The following is a 23420-nucleotide window of genomic DNA, read 5'->3' as shown; positions in this document are numbered from 1 at the left end:
AGCGAGTCTAATGTAAACCAAACTACGTTTCTTCCCGCTGCTCTGTTCTAACACATTCTCTCTCACTGTCACTCAGAGCCTCCCCCAACTTGAATAAAGTGTAAGAAAATGAAAACACCTGGAAAAGAGAATGTTCTCTGCTCACCCACCATTTTATATTTAAAGGCGCCTTCAAATTTCAGCCCTCGGTGACAAGATCCCCTGTTGTCTATCACCACAACCACGTATCCCAGGGAGGCCAGGGTGTTCAGGCGGAAATACTTGACTCCTTTAAATCGATTGTTCACCAGCTGCACCTGGAAAAGAAACACAGCTTCAGCGACATCACATGGCAGCACACAAACCATGAGATGGAAGGAAAGGCACTGCAAAAGCCAGAAAGCTGAGTGTACTTACTATTATTCTGCCTTTAAACTGTAAGCGTAAAGATACACATTTTAAATTTCCTCAAGTCTTTGCGTGTTTATGCTGCCCCATGCTTAGTTTCTCTCTCAAGCCTTCACAGCAAACACCACACAACTGCAGACTTCATTCTAGCTCAGATAATTAGGATTACCCCACAGAGAAAGCTGCTGCACCACCACTGCCTGGCAAGATGTAGCGTTTTAATGAACACTGTCATCAGCCCAGTTATCTTTTTCCTGTTAGACAAATTAGTGTGAAAGTATCATAATTTTTAAATTACTTTATCACCCTAGACACTACACTTCAAAGTGTCCAAGAACATAAATGCATCTTGGTGGCTGTGGTGATATATTGTGTACCCTAATAAAATTTGCCCGAAGATCAGAGATCAGAAAAAGCCACTAGATTAAACACAGAGGCCAGGCAGTGGTGGCACACACCTTTAATCCTAGCACTCGGGAGGCAGAGATCCGTCTGGATCTCTGTGAGTTCAAAGCCACCCTGGACTACAGGAGATTGATTCAGTCTAGGAGAGAAACAGAGCCAGGCAGTGGTGGCACAGACCTTTAATCCCAGTACTTGGGAAGCACACACACTTTTTTAATGGCTAGGTGGAGAAAGGTATATAAGGCGTGAAGAGACAGGAACTGAAGCCTTTTCAGCTGAGGAGGCTCATTTGGCTAGAGGTCTATCAGCTGAGGCTTTTTCAGGCTGAGAAGTCCTAGAGGTAAGAGGTGGCTTGTTCCTTTGTCTCTCTGATCTTTTAGCATTTACACCAGTATCTGGTACCAGGATTTTTTATTAAATGGCCATTTAACATTCGAAGCTATAGGTGCTTTATTAGAAATGGAGTTGTATCTAGTGAAAAGATGATTCAGTCACACCTGGCATGTTCATGTTGCCGTCAGCTCAGGGCACTCATGAAACGGTGGTCCCATGGGCTCATGATGGAGCTGAGATCCTCCTGTCATCTAATGCCTGCGAGGTCAGGGACACCGTGCATTACTCCTGTGTTTGGGGTAATATTAGTGTAAACAAGCTACTGCCCTGCCAATGTTATGAAAGACAGCACATGTAATTATGGACCAAACAATGGCTGCTAAGAGATAACTAGGTCACTGGAGTATGTGTTTGTGTATGTGAGTATTTGGCCAATGTAGGGACTGAATCTAGGGCCCTGCACATGGTAAGCAATCACCACTGAGCTACATCCTTAGGTCCCTTTTTACTTTTATTTTCAAAGAGAGTATAACTAAGTTGCCACAGCTGGATTTGAACTCACTTAGTAAGTGAGTCAGATTTTGAACTTTCAATCCTCATGACTCTGCCTCCATCTCCCTCAAAGCTGGCATTACAGGTATGAACTACCAGGCCCAGTTTATACTATATTTTAATCATTGTTTGAAGTGTCTTCCTGCAAATGATAATGAAAAGAGTTTAGGGCCAGGTGGTGGTGGTGCATACCTTTAATCCAAGCACTTGGGAAGCAGAGGCAGGTGAATCTCTGTGAGTTCAAAGCCAGCCTTGTCTACCCAGGACAGCCAGGGTGACACAGAGAAACCCTGTCTTGAAAAACAGAACAAAACAAACAAATAAATAAAGATTTTAGGGTTATTTGTGTAGCTCAGTAATGGAATGAATAATTAGTATGCAAAGTCCTGGGCTCAGTGCCCAGGGTCACACACAAAACAAGATTCACATATAAAAACAATGTAGTTCCACTGAAGCAGCCTTACACATCTCCACACTTGCTTCATGTCAGCGCTGCAAGAAGTAGTCCCACCAATGTGCCTGCTAGGTCTGTGTAAGCATGTACTTTATGATGTCTACACAACGATGAAATAGCCTAGAGACATTTCCCAGAAAGTTTCTGGGCTATAAAGCAACATGAGACTGTAATCAACAGTGCTGGACACTAAGATAGATATTGAAAAGAGGTTCTGATAAAAATGAGAGGGAGCCAAGCATGGTGGTGCATGCTTTTAATCCCAGCACTTGGGAAGCAGAGGCAGGCAAAGTCTCTGAGTTTGAGGCCATCCTGATCTATAAATCGAGTTCCAGGCTGGCCAGAACTACACATTGAGACTCTATGTCAAAAAAAGAGAAAAAAAAGGTGTGTTGGGGCGGGGGGGGGGGGGGGGGGGGGGGGGGGGGGGGGGGGGGGACGACTGGAGAAATGGCTCAGTGAGTAAAAAATGTGCTGTGCAAGACTGGTTTGATTTCTGGAACCCATTAAAGGTAAGGGAAAACTGCACCAAGTTGTTCTCCGACCTCCACATGCACTGTGGCAACCCCCTACAGATCATGCATGCACACATATAAATACAAAATAATGAGAGAGGGGTGGGGAGGCCAGGTGCATTGAGGTCTGTAGTCTCAGCTACTGAAGAGGCTGAGGCAAGAAGACTACTTGAGCCAAGGAGTTCTGGCCAGCCTGGGTAATAAAGCGAGACCTCCTCTCACAAACAAACAAACAAACACAAAGTGTATCTCATAAACATACACAATTATTACATGAATTTAAAGACAAACTCTTTACTAAAGCACCTGTGCCATTTCCTTGCCCACCATACTACGTGGAGCATCTGCTCTCACCAAGGTATTGAGCTGGAGCTCCCTGGTAACTGAGGAGTCTGTGTATTCCCTCCTACACACAGTTGCTGCCATGTATCTGCTGTGCAATAATCCTTCTGCACACTGTGAATATGTCTTACTCTCATTGGTTAATAAAAAGCTGACAGACCGGTAGCTGGGCAGGAAGTTAGGCGAGAAAGTCAACCCAGAATGATGGGAAGGAGAAGGGCAGAGACGGGAGATGCTATCCAGCCGCAGAGGAAGCAAGACATGGAGAAAATGAGGTAACAAGCCACAGGTGGCAAAGCACGGATAAGAAATATGGGTTAATTTAAATGTAAGAGCTAGCTAGTAATAAGCCTGAGCCATTGCCACACAATTATAATATAAGCCTCTGAGTGATTATTTGGAAGTGGCTGGGGGATGGGGCTGAACCGAGGAAAGTCTGTTTATATGTTCTGTATTCTGTGAACTGTCCATTCAGTTATTAGCACACATAAGCAGAACTAACTAGACTTGGAGTTATTAATAACAATAGAAAAGAGAACATGAAGTTGTGAAGGAGACAGGGCAGGAGTACTAGCACAGACGGAAAGAAGTGGTTAGCAGTAGCTGGACACGCATAAAATGCATCGCATAAATGTACTGGTTTTTTAAGACAGGGTTTCTCTGTGTAGGCCTGGCTCTCTTGGAACTCACTCTGTAGACCAGGCTGGCCTTGAACTCAGATCTGCCAGCCTCTGTCTCCTGAGTGCTGGGATTAAAGATGTGCACCACCATTGCCTGGCTCTATGTGTGGGGATTTTATTTTTGTTTTTCCCTGAAACAGGGTTTCTCTGTGTAGCTTTAGAGCCTGTCCTGGAACTCACTCTGTAGACCAGGCTGTCTGGAAGCCAGTGTGGCAGCTGTCGAAGTGACGTTAGGCATCGAGAGCACAGACAGGGCAGGGTGGGCTCTTGCTCCCTCCCTTTCTCACACCACTTAACCATGCTCAGCTCTTTCCAGCATTTTAATTGAAAAACTAGCAAATCAGACTTCATAAAAATTAAAACCTTTAGCCAGGCAGATCTCTGTGAGTCTGAGGCCAGCCTGGTCTACAGAGTGAGATCCAGGCACCAAAACTACACAGAGAAACCTTGTCTCGAAAAACCAAAAAAAAAAAAAAAAAAGCCTATACATACAACAACAAAAAGCCGGTGGTGGTGGTGGTGGTGGCTTCCTGCTCTTACTCTTACCTTCAGGCAGAAACAGTGCTATTTCCAAAATGTAAATGAGGTCTGACTGTTGCCTGGCTCCTTCCTACTTCTATCATTATCCTTCACCAAAAAAATTTAAAAGCCACCCCCACTTTGGCACTGGGGGTTGAACCTAACCATGCCAGGCCCGTGTTCTACCACTGAGCTGAGCCCTAGCCTAAGATGGCCTCTGTGGCCTTTCTGACCTTAGATTATGTGGGCCTTGGGAGATCAGAGTCTGCTACTCCCCTGCCACTGTAAGCTAAACCCCATCCTGCACCAACAGTATCAAGGAGTTCTTACTCCAGGACCTTGTTTATTTATTGTTCCTTCTGCCTGAGAAGAAGGCTTACCAGGACTAATTTCTTCTCAATATGTATAACACAGGACCTCTGCAACTACTCTGGGAATGAATAAACACAAATGTAAAGTTCCTGAAGACTTGACACTCCCTTCTGAACGCTTCAGGTATCAGGCATGCACATGATGCACAGATCAATGTGCAGACAAAAATATTCATACATATAAAATAGAAATCACCTAAAACATATATGTATGTACGTATGTGTGTATATTTACATGAATTTATATACTCACCTGGGGACCACCATATATGAAGAGCACAGTGGGGTACTTCTTTCCAGGTTGTAGGTCATGAGGCTTATACAACATCCCATACAGTGTAAATCCAGTGGTACTTTCAAAAGAAAAAATTTCTGGAGGGGTATAGTCGGGAAGAGGACCTGTGGGTAACAACAGAGCCTGTAAAGGAGTTCTCAGAGGCACCCTGCAATCTGAACTCAAAGAAGAAAGCATCAAAACTCAGCTCTCCTCCCCCAACAACTATCCCTCTCTCAGGTTATCAGTTTGTAATAAACAGACATTTTAAAATAAAACCAACGAATATCAAACTGTCTTTTTCAGATTCAGACACACTGAATTTTGAGTAACCTTTGGCACCTAGGAGGTGTTTACATGCAGAGCTAAACAAATATCTAGTGCTAAGTTCAGTCTTCACTTATTGGTGGTTAAGGCACACACCTGATCAGCAATAGGCACATATTTCAATAAGTTGCAGGTAGAGAACAAGAACCTTGTATTTAACTTAGTCAATGTAGCCTACTCATAGCAGGTGTTCAACACACACTTGTTTCTGATCAAGCCAACCAGAACCTAGAAACAAGAAAGTAATCTCCAGACTCTGGCTCACCAAAGCTCTATCAAACGACCCTCAGTGCTATGCACAGTGCTGTTACCATCAAGCAGAGATTATTACCATATGGCCAACTGTGCTCCTCAACTTTAAAATATGCACAAACACTTTGGTCTTTACTAGTTTAAGTTTTTTAAAAAAATTTACTTTTTGTTTGTTCGTTTGTTTTGTTTTGTTTTTAGACAGGGTCTTGCTACATAGCCCTGGCTGTCCAGGAACTTCATTTGTGGATCAGTTTGGCCTTGAACTCAAAGAGATCCGCCTGCTTCAGTCTCCTGAGCGCTAAGATTAAGCTTACTATTATTATTTGTGTGTGTTGTATATGATGTGTGTGTGTGTGGGGGGTGCAGATGCGAGTGTTCAGGTTCCGATGCCTGTGCACTTAGGTGACATCCAAAGAAAGGCATCAGGTGTCCTCCTTCATCCATTTCCACCTTATGGCCTGGAAACACTCCCTGCATCAGAAGCTTGCACTTCCGTGAGGCTGACCGGCTAGCAAGCTCCTGGGATCTACCTATGTCCTCTCCAGTGCTGAGTTGCAGGCACAGTTATACCTGGCTTTTATGGTGCTGATGATCTGAATAGGACTTCACGGTAGGACAGCAAGCACTCTTACCCACTAAGCCATCTCCCCAACCCCACATTAATGCTTTAATCTCTTAGTCAAGAGCAAATGAATGAAAATCAATTTGAAGATAAGTGATTTAAAGACATATAAAAAGGTCTATTCCTGACATTGGAGGGCTGGAAAGGTGGTTCACTAGGTAAAAGCACTTGCTGCTCTTCCAGAGGACCCGAGGTCAGTTCCCAGCACCCACACCAGGCACCACAACTGCCTGGAACTCCAGCTCCAAGGGAGCCAAAGCCCTCTTCTAGCCTCTATGGCACACATACCCACATACTTGTGGCACACTGGCACACACACACACAAATAAAAATTTAAAAAGATGGTGATAGGTGATCTTGTCAGTTGTGAAAATGAACCTCTGGGCATGTCTGTGAGGGATTTTTCAGATTCAGTTAATTGAGGAAGATCCACTCTAAATGGGGATGGTATTTTTTAGGCTGGGGTCCCTAACAGAATAAAAAGGGAAAAGCAAGTTGAATGTGACAGTCACCTTAAGCTCCTGCCACCATGCCTTCATTTTAGACTGTGAGTCAAAATCAACCTTTCCTCAGCTGCTTTTCTCAGGTAGTCAGCCATAGCAACGTATAAAGTAACTAATACAGAAAGTAGGGCGGTGGTGGTGCACGCCTTTAATCCCAGCACTCGGGAGGCAGAGGCAGGCGGATCTCTGTGAGTTCGAGGCCAGCCTGGGCTACAGAGTGAGTTCCAGGACAGGCACCAAAACTACACAGAGAAACCCTGTCTCCAAAAAAAAAAAAAAAAAAAAAATGTGAAAAGAACAGAAAGCGAGGTTTGAAAAGTAAGTCACACGGCATTTCTTGCCTGAAATACCAGCACCCAGAGGCCAAGGCAGGAGGATTGTTGAGTTCAAGGCTAGTCTGGGTTCACAGTCAAGTCAAGCCTGGGCTACAGAATGAGAGCCTGTCTTTCTCCAGCAGTGCTCTTGGCTCTCACAGTGAGCAAGTATGCTGGCTACTATTAAGACGGTTCCTGCAAAGACTTTGAAACCCACAGAAAGCAGCCAACGAGTCATTCCCTAAAGGGTCATTCTCGATGTTCAAAGGGCCTTCCTAAGTTTAGAATACATTATCTTAATCTGCTTTTCCAAAAGGCTTTCTAGACATGCTCCTGCTTGGAGGAAAAGAAACCCAGCTCATTCAGCAGTTTACAGAGTAGGAAGTGAGGTCCACCTGAAGCTCAGCAGCTCAGGGACAGGGAGGGCTGAGCAATGGGAAGACAGCCCAAGAGACATGGTCACAGGACATCAGCACAGTGCACTCTGGTACCAATCTTAGTTAAGCCTAGGTTCAGGGGAAAGAGTACCTGCGGAATCCAAAATGGTGGCCCAAAATTCCTTTGTTTTCCGAACTGGGTCATCTTCAGGACTTGAGAGTTTGTAGAGGGACACGCAGTGCGGATTCTTCTGGTTGCTGTACTTACTTATAAAGAAGTCACAGTGCTAGAGAAAAGAGAGACAACAACAATTTTCCACAGGAAAGCCAAGGAAAGCCACCCATGCTTGTACACGCCAACGCTGGGGCAGGAAGACACTGGGGCTTTTGGCAGCGATGCAGACACACGATGCTCGGCCTAGACAAGGCTTCTATGGGCCAGTGTCCCCAATTGTCACTTTACTCAAAGGGAATGAGTGGTATGCGAACACAGGGCTTTTCTATGACAGGACCCCTCCCAACGGGGACACAGCACCTGGCTGAGGCAGCAGGAGTGTGAGTAGCCTCGGTCCGTCAGCCTCACCGCGTCACCAGGGTTCGCATAGCTGGTCACATACAGGTGATGCTCCAGAGGAGAGTCTTTGGTGCCTTCAAAGTACACCAGCCTTCTGACCTCGTCAACCCAGACCTGCAAAGTCAGGGCACAAGTCAGTACCAGCAGGATGCTGACGAGGCTAGCAAGACACAGACAGCCCCCATTTCACACAGAATCACCCTACTCCTCTGACTTGGGCTTCTTTTGTCTTTACTGTCTTTACTTTGCTCCAGATGGCAATGTGAGTTGGTTTGGCTTATGGCTAAAAATAGATCTTGTCCAGAAGATAAAAGGCTGAATTACACACGATTGGGATAATATTCTGATCAGACTGCATTGTGTACTTCTCTTATAATAACAGAATTATTTCCTTATAGTAATAATGCCTCAGAGGGAAATACCTACATCGTACCTCATTTGCCCACTGGAAAGAGATTTACTTTATTTCTCTCTGTAGCCAGTGCAGTGGTAGCTTAGTTCTTTTTTAGATCTTTCATACAAATTTGCAAAAGTGTTTTATCTATCAGGTTGAGAGAAAACTGGAATCAACCAGCTTCAGCAACAGTGTAGTTTATAAATAAGCAAGGGTAAGATTTATTTTAAGCATTGATACTGGATCCAATCCAGTGTCCCCAGCCCTAGATAAGATCTTTTAAGTTACTATCTAGAACTGAATTCACTCAATATTCTTGTCAAATTATAGTAATCTAAATAAACGGTGTTCTTTCATTGTTACTTTAAAATATTATACAAGCCTACTGAAAATGTATTAGAATTCAAAATGTTTTATAGAGATAAAAGATAGATTGTAAAAGTATTATAAATTTCTCTCTCTCTCTCTCTCTCTCACACACACACACACACACACACACCCCTACACACACACCTTTCATTATTAACTTTTTAAAGTAGATTCATCCATTCCTAAATGAAAACAGTTGCTCTGGGAAACAAACATTCAAGAATCCCCACAGGCATATGTTATCTCTCCAGTCAAGCTGGTTTTACCACAGAAGCAGCAGGAACTCAGGCCTTTCTACACTGTCTTCACCCCCATTGGTAAGGCTCTTTTCTTTGTTTCATGTAAGATGCTGAACAGGGATGCTGAACAGATTGTTGGTTCCTACCACCAGTTTCTGAGGAGGACTGGATAGAATGGAACCTGCATTTCTAGAATGGTCCCAAGTGATTTGCATGTTCCATCCTTGGTCTGGGACCACACTCTGAGTATCACCCTCAAAACTAAGAGTTACATGAGCTTGAGCCTGAAAGCTTTACTCCATTGTTGCTGTAGAAGTCTGAGTGGAACAGAGTGACTTGTAAAAGCCGAGGAGAAAAAGGCAACATAAAGATAAAAAGCAAAGCAAAAATGCAGAAAATAGAGGAAGAATCTGAGAGGAACAAACACATCACAAAAATTAGCATGACTCGAAAAACTAATGCCCACGGGGGTGAACAGGAGAGTCATTTAGGTTGCCCAAGTAAGGGTACTTCTGCTCATGCCATTTTGGGGTTTATGTCAGTATCATCTGGTAGCTCTTAACTCCAACCACTACAATTACAAAAAATTTCTTTTGTTTTGTGTATATGTCTGCCTGCACGTGTGCATGCATGTGTGCCACAGCATGCATGTGGGAAACAGAGGAACACATGAGGAGTCACATCTCTCTTTCTACTGTGTGGGTTCTAGGAATGCAACTCTGGCTGTGGGACTTGGCAGTAAGTGACTTTACCTGCTGAGACATCTCGATGGCTCAGGAAACAACCTGAGCATGATTTTTGTTATTTGAACCTACAATTCCATCATGAGATTTCTTTCCTCAGGTACCAGCAGTAGCATCTCAGACCCAGCCAGAGGTGAAATAGACAGTAACCAGATGGCTATATGAGGCCCTAGTGAACTCAGACTTAAAAGGTTGCCTACAGTAAGACTTTATTTTAATGTGTAATTTCAGAGATTCTAGTCTGCAGTCATTTGGGCCTGTGCTGAGGGAGCACATCGTGGTGGGAGTGTCTTACCAAATAAACAAAAAAATGTGGGACCAGAATCTGTGTGTGTGTGTGCGTGTGTGTGTGTGTGTGTGTGTGTGCGTGCGTGCGTGCGTGCGTGTGTGTGTGCGTGCGTGCGTGCGTGCGTGCGTGCGTGTGTGTGTGTGTGTGTGTGTTCATGTGCATGCTCACATACGTTCAGGTGTGTGTTCACAAGTGTAAGCATGTATGCTCACTGTGTGTGTACATTCAGTTAGAGGTGGGTGTTAGGCAGGCCTGGAGAACCCATCTGAGGGCCTGGGCTTGCACAGCAATCACTTCACTAAACTGAGCCAGCTCCTCAGTTTCTCAGCTCCTTGATCTTTCTTTCATTGCCTTAACCACCACAGAGGCCATCATGATTTCTAAAGATGTCAGGACAGGTACTACTCCCCTAAGTTTGATGAAAGCACACTCAGGCCACCACTAAATCCTATGGCGCCTGTCCTGGAACTCACTTGGTAGCCCAGTCTGGCCTCAAACTCACAGAGATCCGCCTGGCTCTGCCTCCCGAGTGCTGGGATTAATGGCGTGTGCCACCACCGTCTGGCTAAGGCCTGCCTGCTTTACAGAGTAAAAGCTCAAGGCCAACCTAGGCAACATGGCAACAAAGACCCAGTCACAAAATAAAAATACCAAAGTAGCTGGGATGTGGCTTAACACTAGGGCACTCGCCCAGCACTTCAGGCTGAGTTCAATCCATAGCATTGACCAAAACCTCACAATCAAAGGCTCTCAGTGAATTGTTACAGAAAGGCACATGCTTGGAGCAAAGCTCTTCCCCATTAACCTACGCTCAAAATGTTTAAATATGTGAGATAAGATTAAAAACAGGTAAATGAAAGAAATTTCTACCACAAGAATGCTAAATATAATTTCTAATGTAAAAACATGAACAGTCTACCATGCCTAAAAAATAATTTTCAGGTTATATGCTAACTCACAACTTTTTAAAGCCCTAAATATACAAATTATTTCCTTACTAAATGGCAATAATATATTTGAAAATGGTGATCTTGGGGTGGAGTGACGGCCCAGTGGTTAAGGGCATTGGCTACTCTTCCATAAGACTTTGGTTTCAATTCTTAGCAGTCACACGGGCTCACAACTGTCTATAACTCCAGTTCTAGGGGATCTGACACCCTCTTCTAGCTTCCCTGGGCACTAGGCATGCATGTGGTGCATAGACATACATGCAGGCAAAACATTCATACACACACACACACACAAAATACAATAAAATCATTGAAAATGGCAGTCTTTAGTAACTGGAATGTATCTGATCCTACAGTCATAAAATAGGTAGCTTTATAATTTAAAATAAGATTTTCTAAAAATTTATTTTAATTTTTTAAAGACAGGGTATTAAGATATAGCTCTGGCCGGGCGGTGGTGGCGCACGCCTTTAATCCCAGCACTCGGGAGGCAGAGCCAGGCGGATCTCTGTGAGTTCGAGGCCAGCCTGGTCTCCAAAGCGAGTTCCAGGAAAGGCGCAAAGCTACACAGAGAAACCCTGTCTCGAAAAACCAAAAAAAAAAAAAAAAAAAAAAAAAGATATAGCTCTGGCTGGCCTAAAACTTGTTAGGTAGACCAGGCTGGCCTTAACTTCACAGAGATCCACCTCTCTGCCTCCCAAGTGCTGGAAGTAAAGGTATGTATTACCACACCCTGATTAAAGTAAGATTCTTCCTTTGTAACAACTTGTATTCTTCTAGGCCCTAACTTAATACTGTAAAACACTGGAGTCCTACATACTTATATACATACATATATTATATCACTCATTTTTTCCTGCACTGTATACACAAAGCAGAGGCTGACCAAACTTATCAATAAAGAGACATACATTAGATCCATGCCGGCCAAGAACTTCCCATTCACCACTGGTAATTGCTATTTCTTCTTTGATAGGACACTTGAAATCACCTGAAGATGAATACAATCAAAATTCAGTACTTTATTCCAGATAATAAGCAAATGAAACAATGTAGAAAAGTTTTCTAAACCTTTTTTTCCAAAAAGCTGCAATAAAACAAAAACAAAAACATCAATGTTAGGTTTGAAGTGATGAAAATGTTTTGGAACTAGATAAAGACAATGGTTGATAATATTGTATTAAATGGTATTGGGTTATTTTAAATGGTTACTAAAAATTACAGCTAAAATATCCAACTAGGTTTGGTGACTCATGCCTAAAATCCCAGCACTCAGGAGGCAGAGGCAGGTGGATCTCTGTGAGTTTGAGGCCAGCCTGGTCTACAGAGCAAGTTCCAGGACAGCCAGGACTGTTACATAAAGAAACCCTGTCTTGAAAAACAAAACAAAACAAAAAACAAACAAAAAAGAGTTTCACGTTATAGCTCTAAAAGAGAGATAAGGAGAAAGAAAAATAATTACAAAGTAAAAACAAAACAAACAAACAAACTGATATGGAGCAATTTAAAAAAAGAAAAGGGAAGAAATAGGGCCAAGCAGCATCGGCAAACAGGTGCTGACAGGGACAGCCCTCTTCTGAGGCTGATGTGAATGGAGTAATAACAGATCTAAAATCCCTTACTGACTCAAAGTACTGTTTTAGTTCCTTGCTCTCAGCTATGAGTGAACTTACTCCTGAGCAACAAAGGTACTAGTAAGGCAATCTAAAGTTCAGGGCTAAGCTAAGCTGAAGCTCACAGAAAGAAATTCTCTGTTTTGGATATATATGACCTGTCTTTAAAGAAAATGCATAGTCCTAATAGTATTTACTTAATTGGTTTCAAGTTGTAGCTCACTGCTCTCCAAATCCCAGTATTAAAAGACCATTCAGAAAAACCGAAGAATCCAAAGGACTTGAATAGGTATTTCTCTCAACAAGATATACAAATGGCCAATATGTATATGGAAAGTACTTAATATTCCTCATCATTAGGGAACCTGTGTCAAAACATAATGAGATGCTTCTTCAAGCTGGGCTTGGTGGCACACGTGTGATGTCAGCTACTCAGTCATCTCCTCATCCCATTTCAAAATAAAACCCAAAAAGCGCTAGGGATGTAACTCAGTGACAGTCTTAGGTTCAATCTCTAAAACTGTATGTATGAGTTCAACAGAGAAAGAACACAAATGGAAGATACCTCTTTACATCTATTAGGGTCACTATTAAAAAAATAAACCCACAGTTGGGCTCAGTGACACACACCTTTAATCCCAGCACTCGGGAGGCAGAGCCAAGCGGATCTCTGTGAGTTCGAGGCCAGCCTGGGCTACCAAGTGAGTTCCAGGAAAGGCACAAAGCTACACAGAGAAACCCTGTCTCAAAAAACCAAACCAAAACCAAACAAAAACAAACAAACAAAAAACCAACCAGAAAACAATCCAGGGGCTAGAGAGATGGCTCAGCAGTTAAGAACACTTGTTCTTGCAGAGGACCCAGGTTTGGTTTCCAGAACCTACATGGTGGCTCATAACCCTCTGTAACTCCAGTTCTGGATATCTAACCCCCTCTTCTGACTTCTATAGACACCAGGCAGGCATGTGGTACACAAACATACATGCAGGCAAAACATTCATACATATAGGAATAAAATAAATAAACCTACCCCCCAAATACAAATGAACAAACAAACGGAACCAGAGAGAAATGAAAACCCCTGCACATTATTATTAGGAATATAAAAACTGTAGCCCTTCCTACCGGTTTGCAAATGATGAAAAATTAAATAGAATACGTGAGTCATGCATTGCACTTCTGGTAGCTATATACCTAAAAGCCAGGAGAGGAACACACATAGTCACAGCAGTGTCATTCCACCAAAAGAACGGAAGCAACCCAGGTATCCACCAAGAAACACTGTATAGGGGCTGGAGAGATGGCTCAGTGGTTAAGAGAACTGGCTGCTCTTCCAGGGATCCTGAGTTCAAGTCCCAGCAACTACATGGAGGCTCATAACCATCTATAGTGAGATTTGATGCCCTCTTCCGGCATAAATGGAATATAGTCTTAGAAGATTTATTTTTACTGTATGTGTATGTGTGAATGCCTGCTTCTATGTATCCACATGCATGTCTCATGTCCCTGGAAGAAAGAAAGCACTTCTGGAGCTGGAAATTAGGGGTGGTTGTGAGCTGTCATGTGGGTGCTGTAAACAGAAATTGGGCTCTCCACAAGAGCAGCAAGTGCTCTTAACCACTGAGCTATCTCTCTAGCATCCCTATATAAACAATAGTTTGCAAAGTTTTTAAAACCTAGTGTGGTGGTACAAGCTTTCAATCCTACCACTTGGGAGGCAGAGGCAGGCAGATCTCTGTGAGTCTAAGGACAGCTTTGTTTGCATAATGAGTTCTAGGTCAGCCAGAGCCATAGTGAGAAGTCTCCAAAAAAAAAAAAAAGTCAGCAGCAGTGGCGCATGCCTTTAATCCCAGCACTCAGGAGGCAAGAGCCAGGCAGATCTCTGTGAGTTTGAGGCCAGCCTGGTCTACAGAGCGAGATCTGGAACAGGCACCAAAAACTACACAGAGAAACCAAAAAAAAAGTTATTTAAATATAAAAATAATGCTGGCTCATTTTTTTTTGTACATGTGCTGATGAAGCGAGCACATGTGGACTCATTTTAAATAAATTAAAAATTGTAATCAAGGCAAAAGTGTCATAAAAATAGGTATTCCAATCACTCAGAGATTATCCACTTACTTATTATTATACTTATTAATAACTTATGTATTCATTGAGAATCTGCTCTGCTTTGCACATGCATAGACTTGTATTTCAGTTAATATATTCATTAAGTTTACTGAGGCAAGTCCTGATGTTAAAAAGAATATAACAAAGACAATATGGCTGTGAGATGGCTCAGTGGGAAAGGTCCCTGACATCAGGTCTGATGCTGAGTTTGATCCCTGGAACTCACACAGTGGAAGGACAGAAGAGAGTCCCACAAGCTGTCCTCTACTTGCACATGCTTGCTCTGAGATGAATTATGCAAAACAAATAAAATATAAAAAGATTAACTATATAATAGGTAAGACTTCTTACTTGGGGCAGGCAGTCCACCGCTGGATCTTTTATATTTGCTCTCCTTTAAAATGGTTACAATTTTATATAGATGACGGAAACCTGTTTTGCATTCAGAGGCAAAAATAAACTCTATTTCATCTTCATGAGTTTGAGGAAAAACATGAAAGATATCGTGGATCTGCAAAATAAACAGCTTAGTTTATTATAGGCATTAATAAATATACCACGCCGGGCGGTGGTGGCACACGCCTTTAATCCCAGCACTCGGGAGGCAGAGCCAGGCGGATCTCTGTGAGTTCGAGGCCAGCCTGGACTACCAAGTGAGTTCCAGGAAAGGCGCAAAGCTACACAGAGAAACCCTGTCTCGAAAAACCAAAAAAAAAAAAAAAAAAAAAAAAAAAAAAAATATACCACATAGGTAACCAAATGAGAGAAGAAAGGATTACTTGAAACATAGACAGTGGTTAGTGCTCGCAATATGGAACACTTACAATAATAGTTTTGCCTGGGCTTTTTACATTTATTTTACTTTAGACAAAGATTTCACACACTGAGAAGTAAACGTTTCCAAATGGAAGAAAGCAAAAGAACAACTTGGCCAAGGCTGCTGCTTCCCAGCTCTGGAATCTCTGAGGCACATAAAGCTGATGCAATGGTATAAATCTTATACACAAGCCAGGGGGAACAACATGCTGTACTTTGTTTTCCAAAGAGAAGGATTCTAACAGCTGAAGGAAAACAGATGTTCATCTGTTTTGGGTGAATCACGGGAAGCCTACTTTCAACTACAGAGACAGAGAAACATTTTTATTTTATATCTAATTTTTATGCTAAATGGAAAACACAAAACTCAATTAAAAACTAGCATATTTGGTATAGTTTGCTAACTTAAAAGGGAGTTTCTAGACACAACTCTTGAAAGTCCTCTCAGAAGCACAGAGGTTGGAGCTGAGGCTGTGGGCTCTCTATCCGGTGTGTGCACAGCCATACACGGCCAATCTGCAGTTACAGTGAGCTGTCACTTCGATGCTATCTACTTTCTGCTGTAGACTGCTCCATTCTGGAACCACCATTCAACTCGAAATAGTCACAGTTCCTTTGAATTTAAGGATGCATTTTGTTATGCTGCTATAGAACTTCATCTGTGGTGATATACTGTGTATCAAATACAGCCTGCCTGAGGATCAGAGGACAGAGCCAGCCACTAGATTAGACATAGAGGTCAGGCAGTGGTGGCACACACCTTTAATCCTAGCACTCGGGAGGCAGAGATCCGTCTGGATCTCTGTGAGTTCAAAGCCACCCTAGATTACATGAGATTGATTCAGTCTAGGAGAGAAACAGAGCCAGGCAGTGGTGGCACACACCTTTAATCCTAGTATTTGGGAGTCACACGCCTTTAATCCCAGCACTAGGAAGGTTGAGATAGGAAATGATATGGCTGGGTGGAGAAAGGTATGTAAGGCAGGAGGAGACAGGATCTCTGAGGCCTTTTCAGGCTGAGGAGTCCTAGAGGCAAGACGTGGCAGTGGCTTGTTCCTTTGTCTCTCTGATCTTTTAGCATTTACCCCAATATCTGGTACTGGGTTTTGTTTGTTTGTTTGTTTGTTTTTATAAGACCATTTAAAATTCATGTTACATTCATCTGCCTGAGTATCCTGAGAAAATACACAGCCAAGTTTAAGAAAGAGAAATGCATACATTTATCCAGATGTCTGTTGTTTCTTCATAAATGATCAGTGGTGTCACAGAGTCAGGCACTGACTCTATGAGTCTCTGTCTGTCCATGGCATCATCTTCTACTGGGATGAATAACTCAGGAGAGATCAGAACTATCTGTAGGTGAGTCTGGGAACGATCTAGTAGGATGGACCAGGCGCTGTTCAAAGGAATGAGAAGAAATCAGGAATGAAGCAAGCTCTTGGAAAATGAATAACCATTTGTTCTCTCCCTTGGTACCTATCATTTTTATTTTATATGTTTATTTTAGTTTTTCTAGACAGGGTTTCTCTGTGTAGCCTTGGCTGTCCTGGAACTCGCTCTGTAGATCAGGCTGGCCTCAAATTCAGAGATCCACCTGTTTCTGCCTCCCCAGTGCTGGGAATAAAGGTGTGTGCCACCACCACCTGTCTTATTTTTCTTTTTAAAGACAGTGTTTCACTATGTGTCCCTTGGCTGGCCTAGAACTCACCATGGAGATCAGGCTGATTTGAACTCACAGAGATCTATCTGCCTCTGCTTGCTGAGAGCTAGGATTAAAGGTGTGAGACACCACACCCAACAATTATTCCTATAACCGAAATACAATACACGTATGTTTATGGGACTGCAAATCTGCATGTTCAGAGTTCAGAAAAAACGCCTGAATGGAAATAACAGGGTGCTGATTTACTTGGAAAGCCAAGCCTGCAGCACAGACATTCTAAAGCTCTGGGTCCTAAATTTAGTTGGAAGAAGGTGACAATTTAACATACGCACTATTTTCCCTCTGGAGTCCATCCAGCTCTGGCAATATATTCGACTCCTTCAAACAGAATCTCAAAAGGTTGAACCAGCTCTTTATCTATGACATCTATAATCTAGTAAAGAGAAAAGGGAATAGTTATAGAAGACAGAGAAAATAACATGCTCACTAGTTTACATCTTTTCAGACATGGGTACAAGGGTGGAAGTAAAGCCAGCGGTCAGTCAGGGGTTTCCTGTGTTGGTGCTCTCTACACGCACAGGAAATGTAAATCGAACCATAATGCACCACGACTTCTGCATGGATGACTGTGACAACCATGGACAACAGCAAGTGTTAGGACGGTGTGGAGAAACCGGAAACCTCACACACTGCTGGTGGGAATATGATTTTCAAAGCAGTCTGGCAGCTCCACAAAAGATTAAATAGAGCATTGTCCCATGACCCAACCATTGTCCCAGGTGTGCCCCAGAGAAACAAAACCATAAACCCTCGCACACACTCGCGCACACACATGCGTACACATATTCCTAGCAGTCTCTCACCAACCCCTCCTTTTTGCTTTCTCTCAAAAGACACAGCCCCACTATAAAGTCCAAGCTGGCCTCAAACTTGTGATTCTCCTGCCTCAGCCTCCTGCATATAGACAGTGCTGGGACAGCAGGCACGTGTCACTGTCTGGCTTCATGACAGCTTTCCTTTTTGGGGTTTTGTTTTGTTTTAGAAACAGGGTTTCTCTGTGTAACAGCTCTGGCTGTCCTGGAACTTGCTTTGTAGACCAGGCTGGCCTCGAACTCACAGAGATCTGCCTGTGTCTGCCTCCCGAGTGCTGAGAGTAAAGGTATGCCCCACCACACCTGGCTTTGACAGCTTTCCTTTTAAGAGCAAAAAAAAAAAAAAAAAAAAATGGTAACAACCCAAATACCCATCAACGGATGAGTAGGTAAATAAAATATGGTATACCACACAAAGAAATAATACTCAGCAATAAAAAGAAATACAGGAGGCTGGGGAGATGGCTCAGTTGGTGCAGTACTTGCCTGACAAGCATGAAGACCTGAGTTTGGATCTCCAGTACCCACGTAACTGCAGGCACAGCAGCACTGTGCTGTTTCAGCACTGGGGAGGCAGAAACAGGAGGAACCCTGTAGCTTGCTGGCTGGCCAGCCAGTCTAGCCAATCAGTGAGTTCCAGGTGCAGTGAGAGACCATTCAAAAATTAAAATGGAGGCTGGGCAGATGGCTCAGTTAAGAAGAGCACTGGCTGCTCTTCCAGAGGATCCAGGTTCAATCCCCAGCACTCATGTGGCACTCATCATTGAAGCTCCTGGGCATCCAATGCCCTTTTCTAGGCATCAGGCACACATGTGGCATGCAGACAAACATACAAGCAAAATACCCATACACATAAAAGTAAAGTGGAGACTGATGAAGGAAAACACTTGACGCTGACCTTTGGCTCCCATGCATATGCATTTACTGTCCCCACCCCAGTGCATACACAAAAAGAACAAGAAATGAAGCACATAGGCTGGAGATACAGCTCAGTAGTAGAATGATAGCAAGATTGGAGCCCTGAGTTAGACCTCTCTGCAACACACACACACATATGCAAATAGATAGACCTTGAAAACATTAAACGAAGAAGCCAGACAACATATTGTATGATTTCATTCGTACAAATGCCCCAAACAGGCAAGTCTGAAGTGGCTGTTTAGAACTAGGGGATTATAGATAAGGGGTGACGTATTTCTCTTTGAAGTAATGATAATGCTCTAAAATGGACTCAGGTGGCCTGATTCTGTGGTTACATGAAGTCACTGAATTTTAAGCTTTTTTTTATTTTTATTTTTATTTTTTTTTTTGGAGCTGAGGATTGAACTCAGGGCCTCGTGCTTGCTAGGCAAGCGCTCTACCACTGAGCTAAATCCCCAAACCCGAATTTTAAGCTTTAATGAATGAACTGTATTGTATGTAAATGATATCTCAGTAAAGCTATGTTTTTAAAAAAGTCTAAAACTGGGCATAGTGGTATATACCTTTAATCCCAGCTGTCCACTTGGGAGGCAGAGGTAGGCTGATCTCTGTGAGTTCGAGGCCAGCTTGGACTACACAGTGAGTTCCAGGACAGCCAGGGCTACACAGAGAAACCCTGTCTCAAAAAACCAAGCCCCTCCCTTCCTCAAAAAAAAAAAGATTTATTTTTAGGCATGTGTACGTGTGTATCTATATGTGGGTATGTGCACATGAATGCAGGTACCCATAGAAATCAGAAGAGGACATTAGATCCTCTGGAGATGGGGTTATAGATAATAGCAAGCCTCCTGACCTGGGTGCCCGGAATAGAATTTGGGTCTTCCACAAGTACAGTATATGCTCTTAACTGCTGAGCCATCTCTCCAGGCCCTGCCCCCAACATCTGCATTTTAACTAATCTTGTGAGCATGTCCAAATGGAAAGCAGCAGTACAGGAGAAATATGGGTTATTCAATCCACCATAGATGTGGTGTACACCCAACACAGAAGGTAAACCACTGTTTTATATTGATTGAATAATTAATAAAGACAGAGCAAAAACTATTTGCAAGGAGCAAAAATATGTTTGTGTGGTGCATGCATATGTGTAGAGGCCAGATGACTTATGTTTCTCCTCAGAATTTTTTTTTGAGACACAATCTCTCATTGGTCTGGAGTTCAATAAGCAGGCTAAGCTGTCTGGCTGGAGAGCCCCAGGGATCTGTCTGTCTCCATTGCTCGGTGCTGGGATTACAAGTACATACTACAACGGCCAGCTTTTTTTATATGGATTCTGGGAATTTAACACAGGTTCTTATATATCCCTCCCCACAGGCTTAATATGAGTGCTTTCAAGGAAGAAAATTAGGTCAACCTATAAATCATGAACCACAAATGTCTTAGCAAGTTCAACAAGTTAACCAATAAAAATGTGCACCAAAGAGCCTCTGAGACCGGCTAGCCTGAACAGTGTTCAGCGCCTCACACTTACCCCCCCTTCAGCATCAACAAGTATCTCTGACATCTTGAAAGTGACCTTTGGGTTTGCTGTGCCTTTAGAAAGAAACATAAATGAACAATAATGTCTAGAGTTACTCCAACCAACTTCTTCAGATCAGTGTCCTTCAGATTTTAGTTGTTAGGAACATTGTATATAGCCAGGGCTTTACTGTGCAGGTTAGAAGTTATCTCAAATTCCTATGAGCAGCAAACAGGAAAGAGGCTAAAACTAGAAAGAGTCAGTATGAAAACAAAGAGAAGCTGCCTACTATTTCTGCAATTGAAATGTTGTAAACAGCAAAATGGACAAACAAAACAAAACAAAACAAAAAAACCCCCACCTTCTTATTAAGAATAAAACCACTTAAAAGTCTTTGACAGGAAGGGATACCTTCTTGCTGATTTCCTAGTATTGTAGGCAAACCCACCTCCATGTTCAAAAGCTATACTTAATGAACAAACAATCTTTACAAAGGCTGCTCATGATCAAACTGACTATACATCTGAATGACTGCAGATTTTGTTTCTGTTTTTGAGACAAGATCTCATCTTGTACCCCAGCTGGCCTGGAACACCTAACAACCCTCCTACTGCCACAGGCTTCCAAGACTGGGACTACAAGCATGAGCCACCACACCTAGAGGAGGGAATGAATAAATAGAACAGTGGAATACAGTACCTGTTTTAGGATAACGGAAGGAATCTGCCCTTCTGGTTTCCAACATAGGGGATGTAACATGAATAATTTCCACCTCAGATTCATCATTTTCTTCATAGAGAATTCTAAGAATTTTACCACCACTAGGAGCTTAAAAGGAATTTAGGTATTGGAAATTTAGAATAATTATTACAGAATACTCATCATTCACTATTTCCTCTAAAACTAGTTTTTTTTACTAAAGTAAATAATTTATGCATAAGATAGACTACTATTATGAATTAGTGGTGATAGTGACTGAATTTAGGTCCTTGAACACGACAGGCTAGTACTCTCCCACTGGGCTGTACTCTAGGCTATGCTGCCCTCAAAACAAAAACTTTTAACAACATTTATTTACTCACTCTGTGTGTGTGTATGTGTGTATGTGTTTGAGTATGTATATGCAGGGCAGGCCTTATTAGTGGTTTATAGATAAAAGTCTGAAGAATTTTTTTTTTTTTTTTTTTTTTTTTAGTTTTTCAAGACGGAATACTTTTTTAATGGAACATAAAAATATTTATTTAAAAGTCATATTTGAGATTTGGACATAACATCTTCTAGAAAATGTTATAAATTTAATTAAATAGTTCCTTCTTAAGGTGGGATACATGTGGAAGTCAGAGGACACGTTTTGCAGTCAGTTCTCTCTTCCCACCATGTGGGCCCCAGGGAACTGAAGTCAGGTCACTGAGTGGCAGCAGCCTTTACCTGCTGAGCCAACTTGCTGGACCCTGGGCTTCCTCTTCACATGAAAACCTCCCCATCTTTACAACTGCAGGGTGACTTCCAAGTCCTTCTACTAAGACCTAAAGTTTACCCTTTGGGAGGGGAAAAATATGTGCGTGTGTTTAAATATATACATACTTATATTCCTACATACAAGAGAAACATTTTGAAGAATTTTGACATAATAAAACATAATATTTCCTATAAAATGCTAAGAGTTTAGTTGTACTGAATGGTTTATGTCAAAATCATCTTCTGTATAATTATGGGAAAATGTCTACATTTTAAAATAAAAGTCCAAATCTAACACATGGATTAAAATACATATTTTCCATTGTCCTCTAAAGAAATGTTCAGGTGCAGGGTGGTGGTGGCACGTGCCTTTAATCCCAGCACTTGGGAGGCAGAGGCAGGTGGATCTTTGTAAGATCAAGGCCAGCCTGGTCTACAGAGCAAGTTCCAGGACAGCCAGGGCTACACAGAGAAATCATATCTTGAAAAACCAAAAAGAGGCCGGGCGGTGGTGGCGCACGCCTTTAATCCCAGCACTCGGGAGGCAGAGCCAGGCGGATCTCTGTGAGTTCGAGGCCAGCCTGGACTACCAAGTGAGTTCCAGGAAAGGCGCAAAGCTACACAGAGAAACCCTGTCTCGAAAAACCAAAAAAAAAAAAAAAAAAAAAAAAAAAAGAAAAACCAAAAAGAAATGTTCAGCCTGCTAGCTGTATTGTAAACCAATAGTGATGTCATAAGACCTATTGATGGGTCCTAACCAGCACGTAAGAACACTTGCTGCTCTTCTAGAGGTCCTAGCTGGGTCCCCAGCACCCATACAGCAGCTCACAACCAACTGTAACTCCACGTCCTCAGATCTGATACCTTCTGGCCATTGCAGGCCCATGCATACACGTGGGATATACCTGGCACACACACTTATATACCTGCAGGCAAACATTCACACACACAAAATTAAGAGTAAATAAATTTTAAAGAATAAAAAAGGAAAGAAATTATTAAAGTACATAACACCTAAGAAATACTGCTTCATAATTTTTTCCAATTTTGTCTATAAAATATATATATACTTTATATTAGGCCACACGATTGTGAGCAAATTTCTCACTGGACTGTGGTTAGACAAGAGTGTGGGCCACTGCTTTAAGTGTCTCAAGTTACTCATTTGCACATACTCATCTGTTCAGGCAGCTGCTACTCAAGCACATATTTTTTTTTTTTTAAAGATGTATTTATTTATTATGTATACAGTATTCTGCCTTCATGTATGCCTGCACTCCAGAAGAGGGCACCAGATCCCATTACAGATGGTTATGAGCTACCATGTGGTTGTTGGGAATTGAACTCATGACCTCGGGAAGAACAGCCAGTGCTCTTAACCTCTGAGCCATCTCTCCAGCTGCTATCAATCACATATGTTTTGTTTTGTTTGGTTTGGTTTGGTTTTTTTTTTTTTTTTTTTTTTTTTTTGGTTTTTCGAGACAGGGTTTCTCTGTGTAGCTTTGCGCCTCTCCTGGAACTCACTTGGTAGCCCAGGCTGGCCTCGAACTCACAGAGATCCGCCTGGCTCTGCCTCCCGAGTGCTGGGATTAAAGGCGTGCACCACCACACCCGGCCTCAATCACATATGTTTAAAAGCAAGTCATTAGTGTGGATCTTGT

General features: G+C 42.5%; 1 protein-coding gene and 1 non-coding gene across 6 annotated transcripts in view; both read right to left on the bottom strand.

Annotated features, from left to right (window-relative positions):
* The window catches only part of Dpp8 (dipeptidyl peptidase 8), a 53807-nt gene that overhangs the window by 12964 nt on the left and 17423 nt on the right, over window positions 1-23420 (bottom strand). For all 5 annotated transcript variants that reach the window (XM_052712197.1, XM_052712162.1, XM_052712189.1 and 2 more), the window contains exons 8-17: window positions 21001-21129; window positions 20314-20375; window positions 17322-17422; window positions 16545-16722; window positions 14862-15021; window positions 11697-11776; window positions 7763-7915; window positions 7379-7514; window positions 4812-4957; window positions 150-296 (exon numbers count right to left, since the gene is read on the bottom strand). In XM_052712197.1, coding sequence (XP_052568157.1) covers window positions 150-296; window positions 4812-4957; window positions 7379-7514; window positions 7763-7915; window positions 11697-11776; window positions 14862-15021; window positions 16545-16722; window positions 17322-17422; window positions 20314-20375; window positions 21001-21129 — 1292 coding nt within the window. The remainder of the gene's footprint in view (window positions 1-149; window positions 297-4811; window positions 4958-7378; window positions 7515-7762; window positions 7916-11696; window positions 11777-14861; window positions 15022-16544; window positions 16723-17321; window positions 17423-20313; window positions 20376-21000; window positions 21130-23420) is intronic.
* On the bottom strand, window positions 19168-19242 carry Trnaa-agc (transfer RNA alanine (anticodon AGC)). The gene has a single exon. It is a non-coding gene; the product is annotated as a tRNA-Ala (tRNA).

This window comes from Peromyscus californicus, unplaced genomic scaffold (genome assembly GCF_007827085.1).
Source record: "Peromyscus californicus insignis strain IS unplaced genomic scaffold, ASM782708v3 Scaffold_11__1_contigs__length_118956290, whole genome shotgun sequence".
NCBI classification, from domain to species: Eukaryota; Metazoa; Chordata; class Mammalia; order Rodentia; family Cricetidae; genus Peromyscus; species Peromyscus californicus.
The sequence above is the reverse complement of the archived record's forward strand: the minus strand, read 5'-3'. Positions and strand labels throughout refer to the sequence as shown.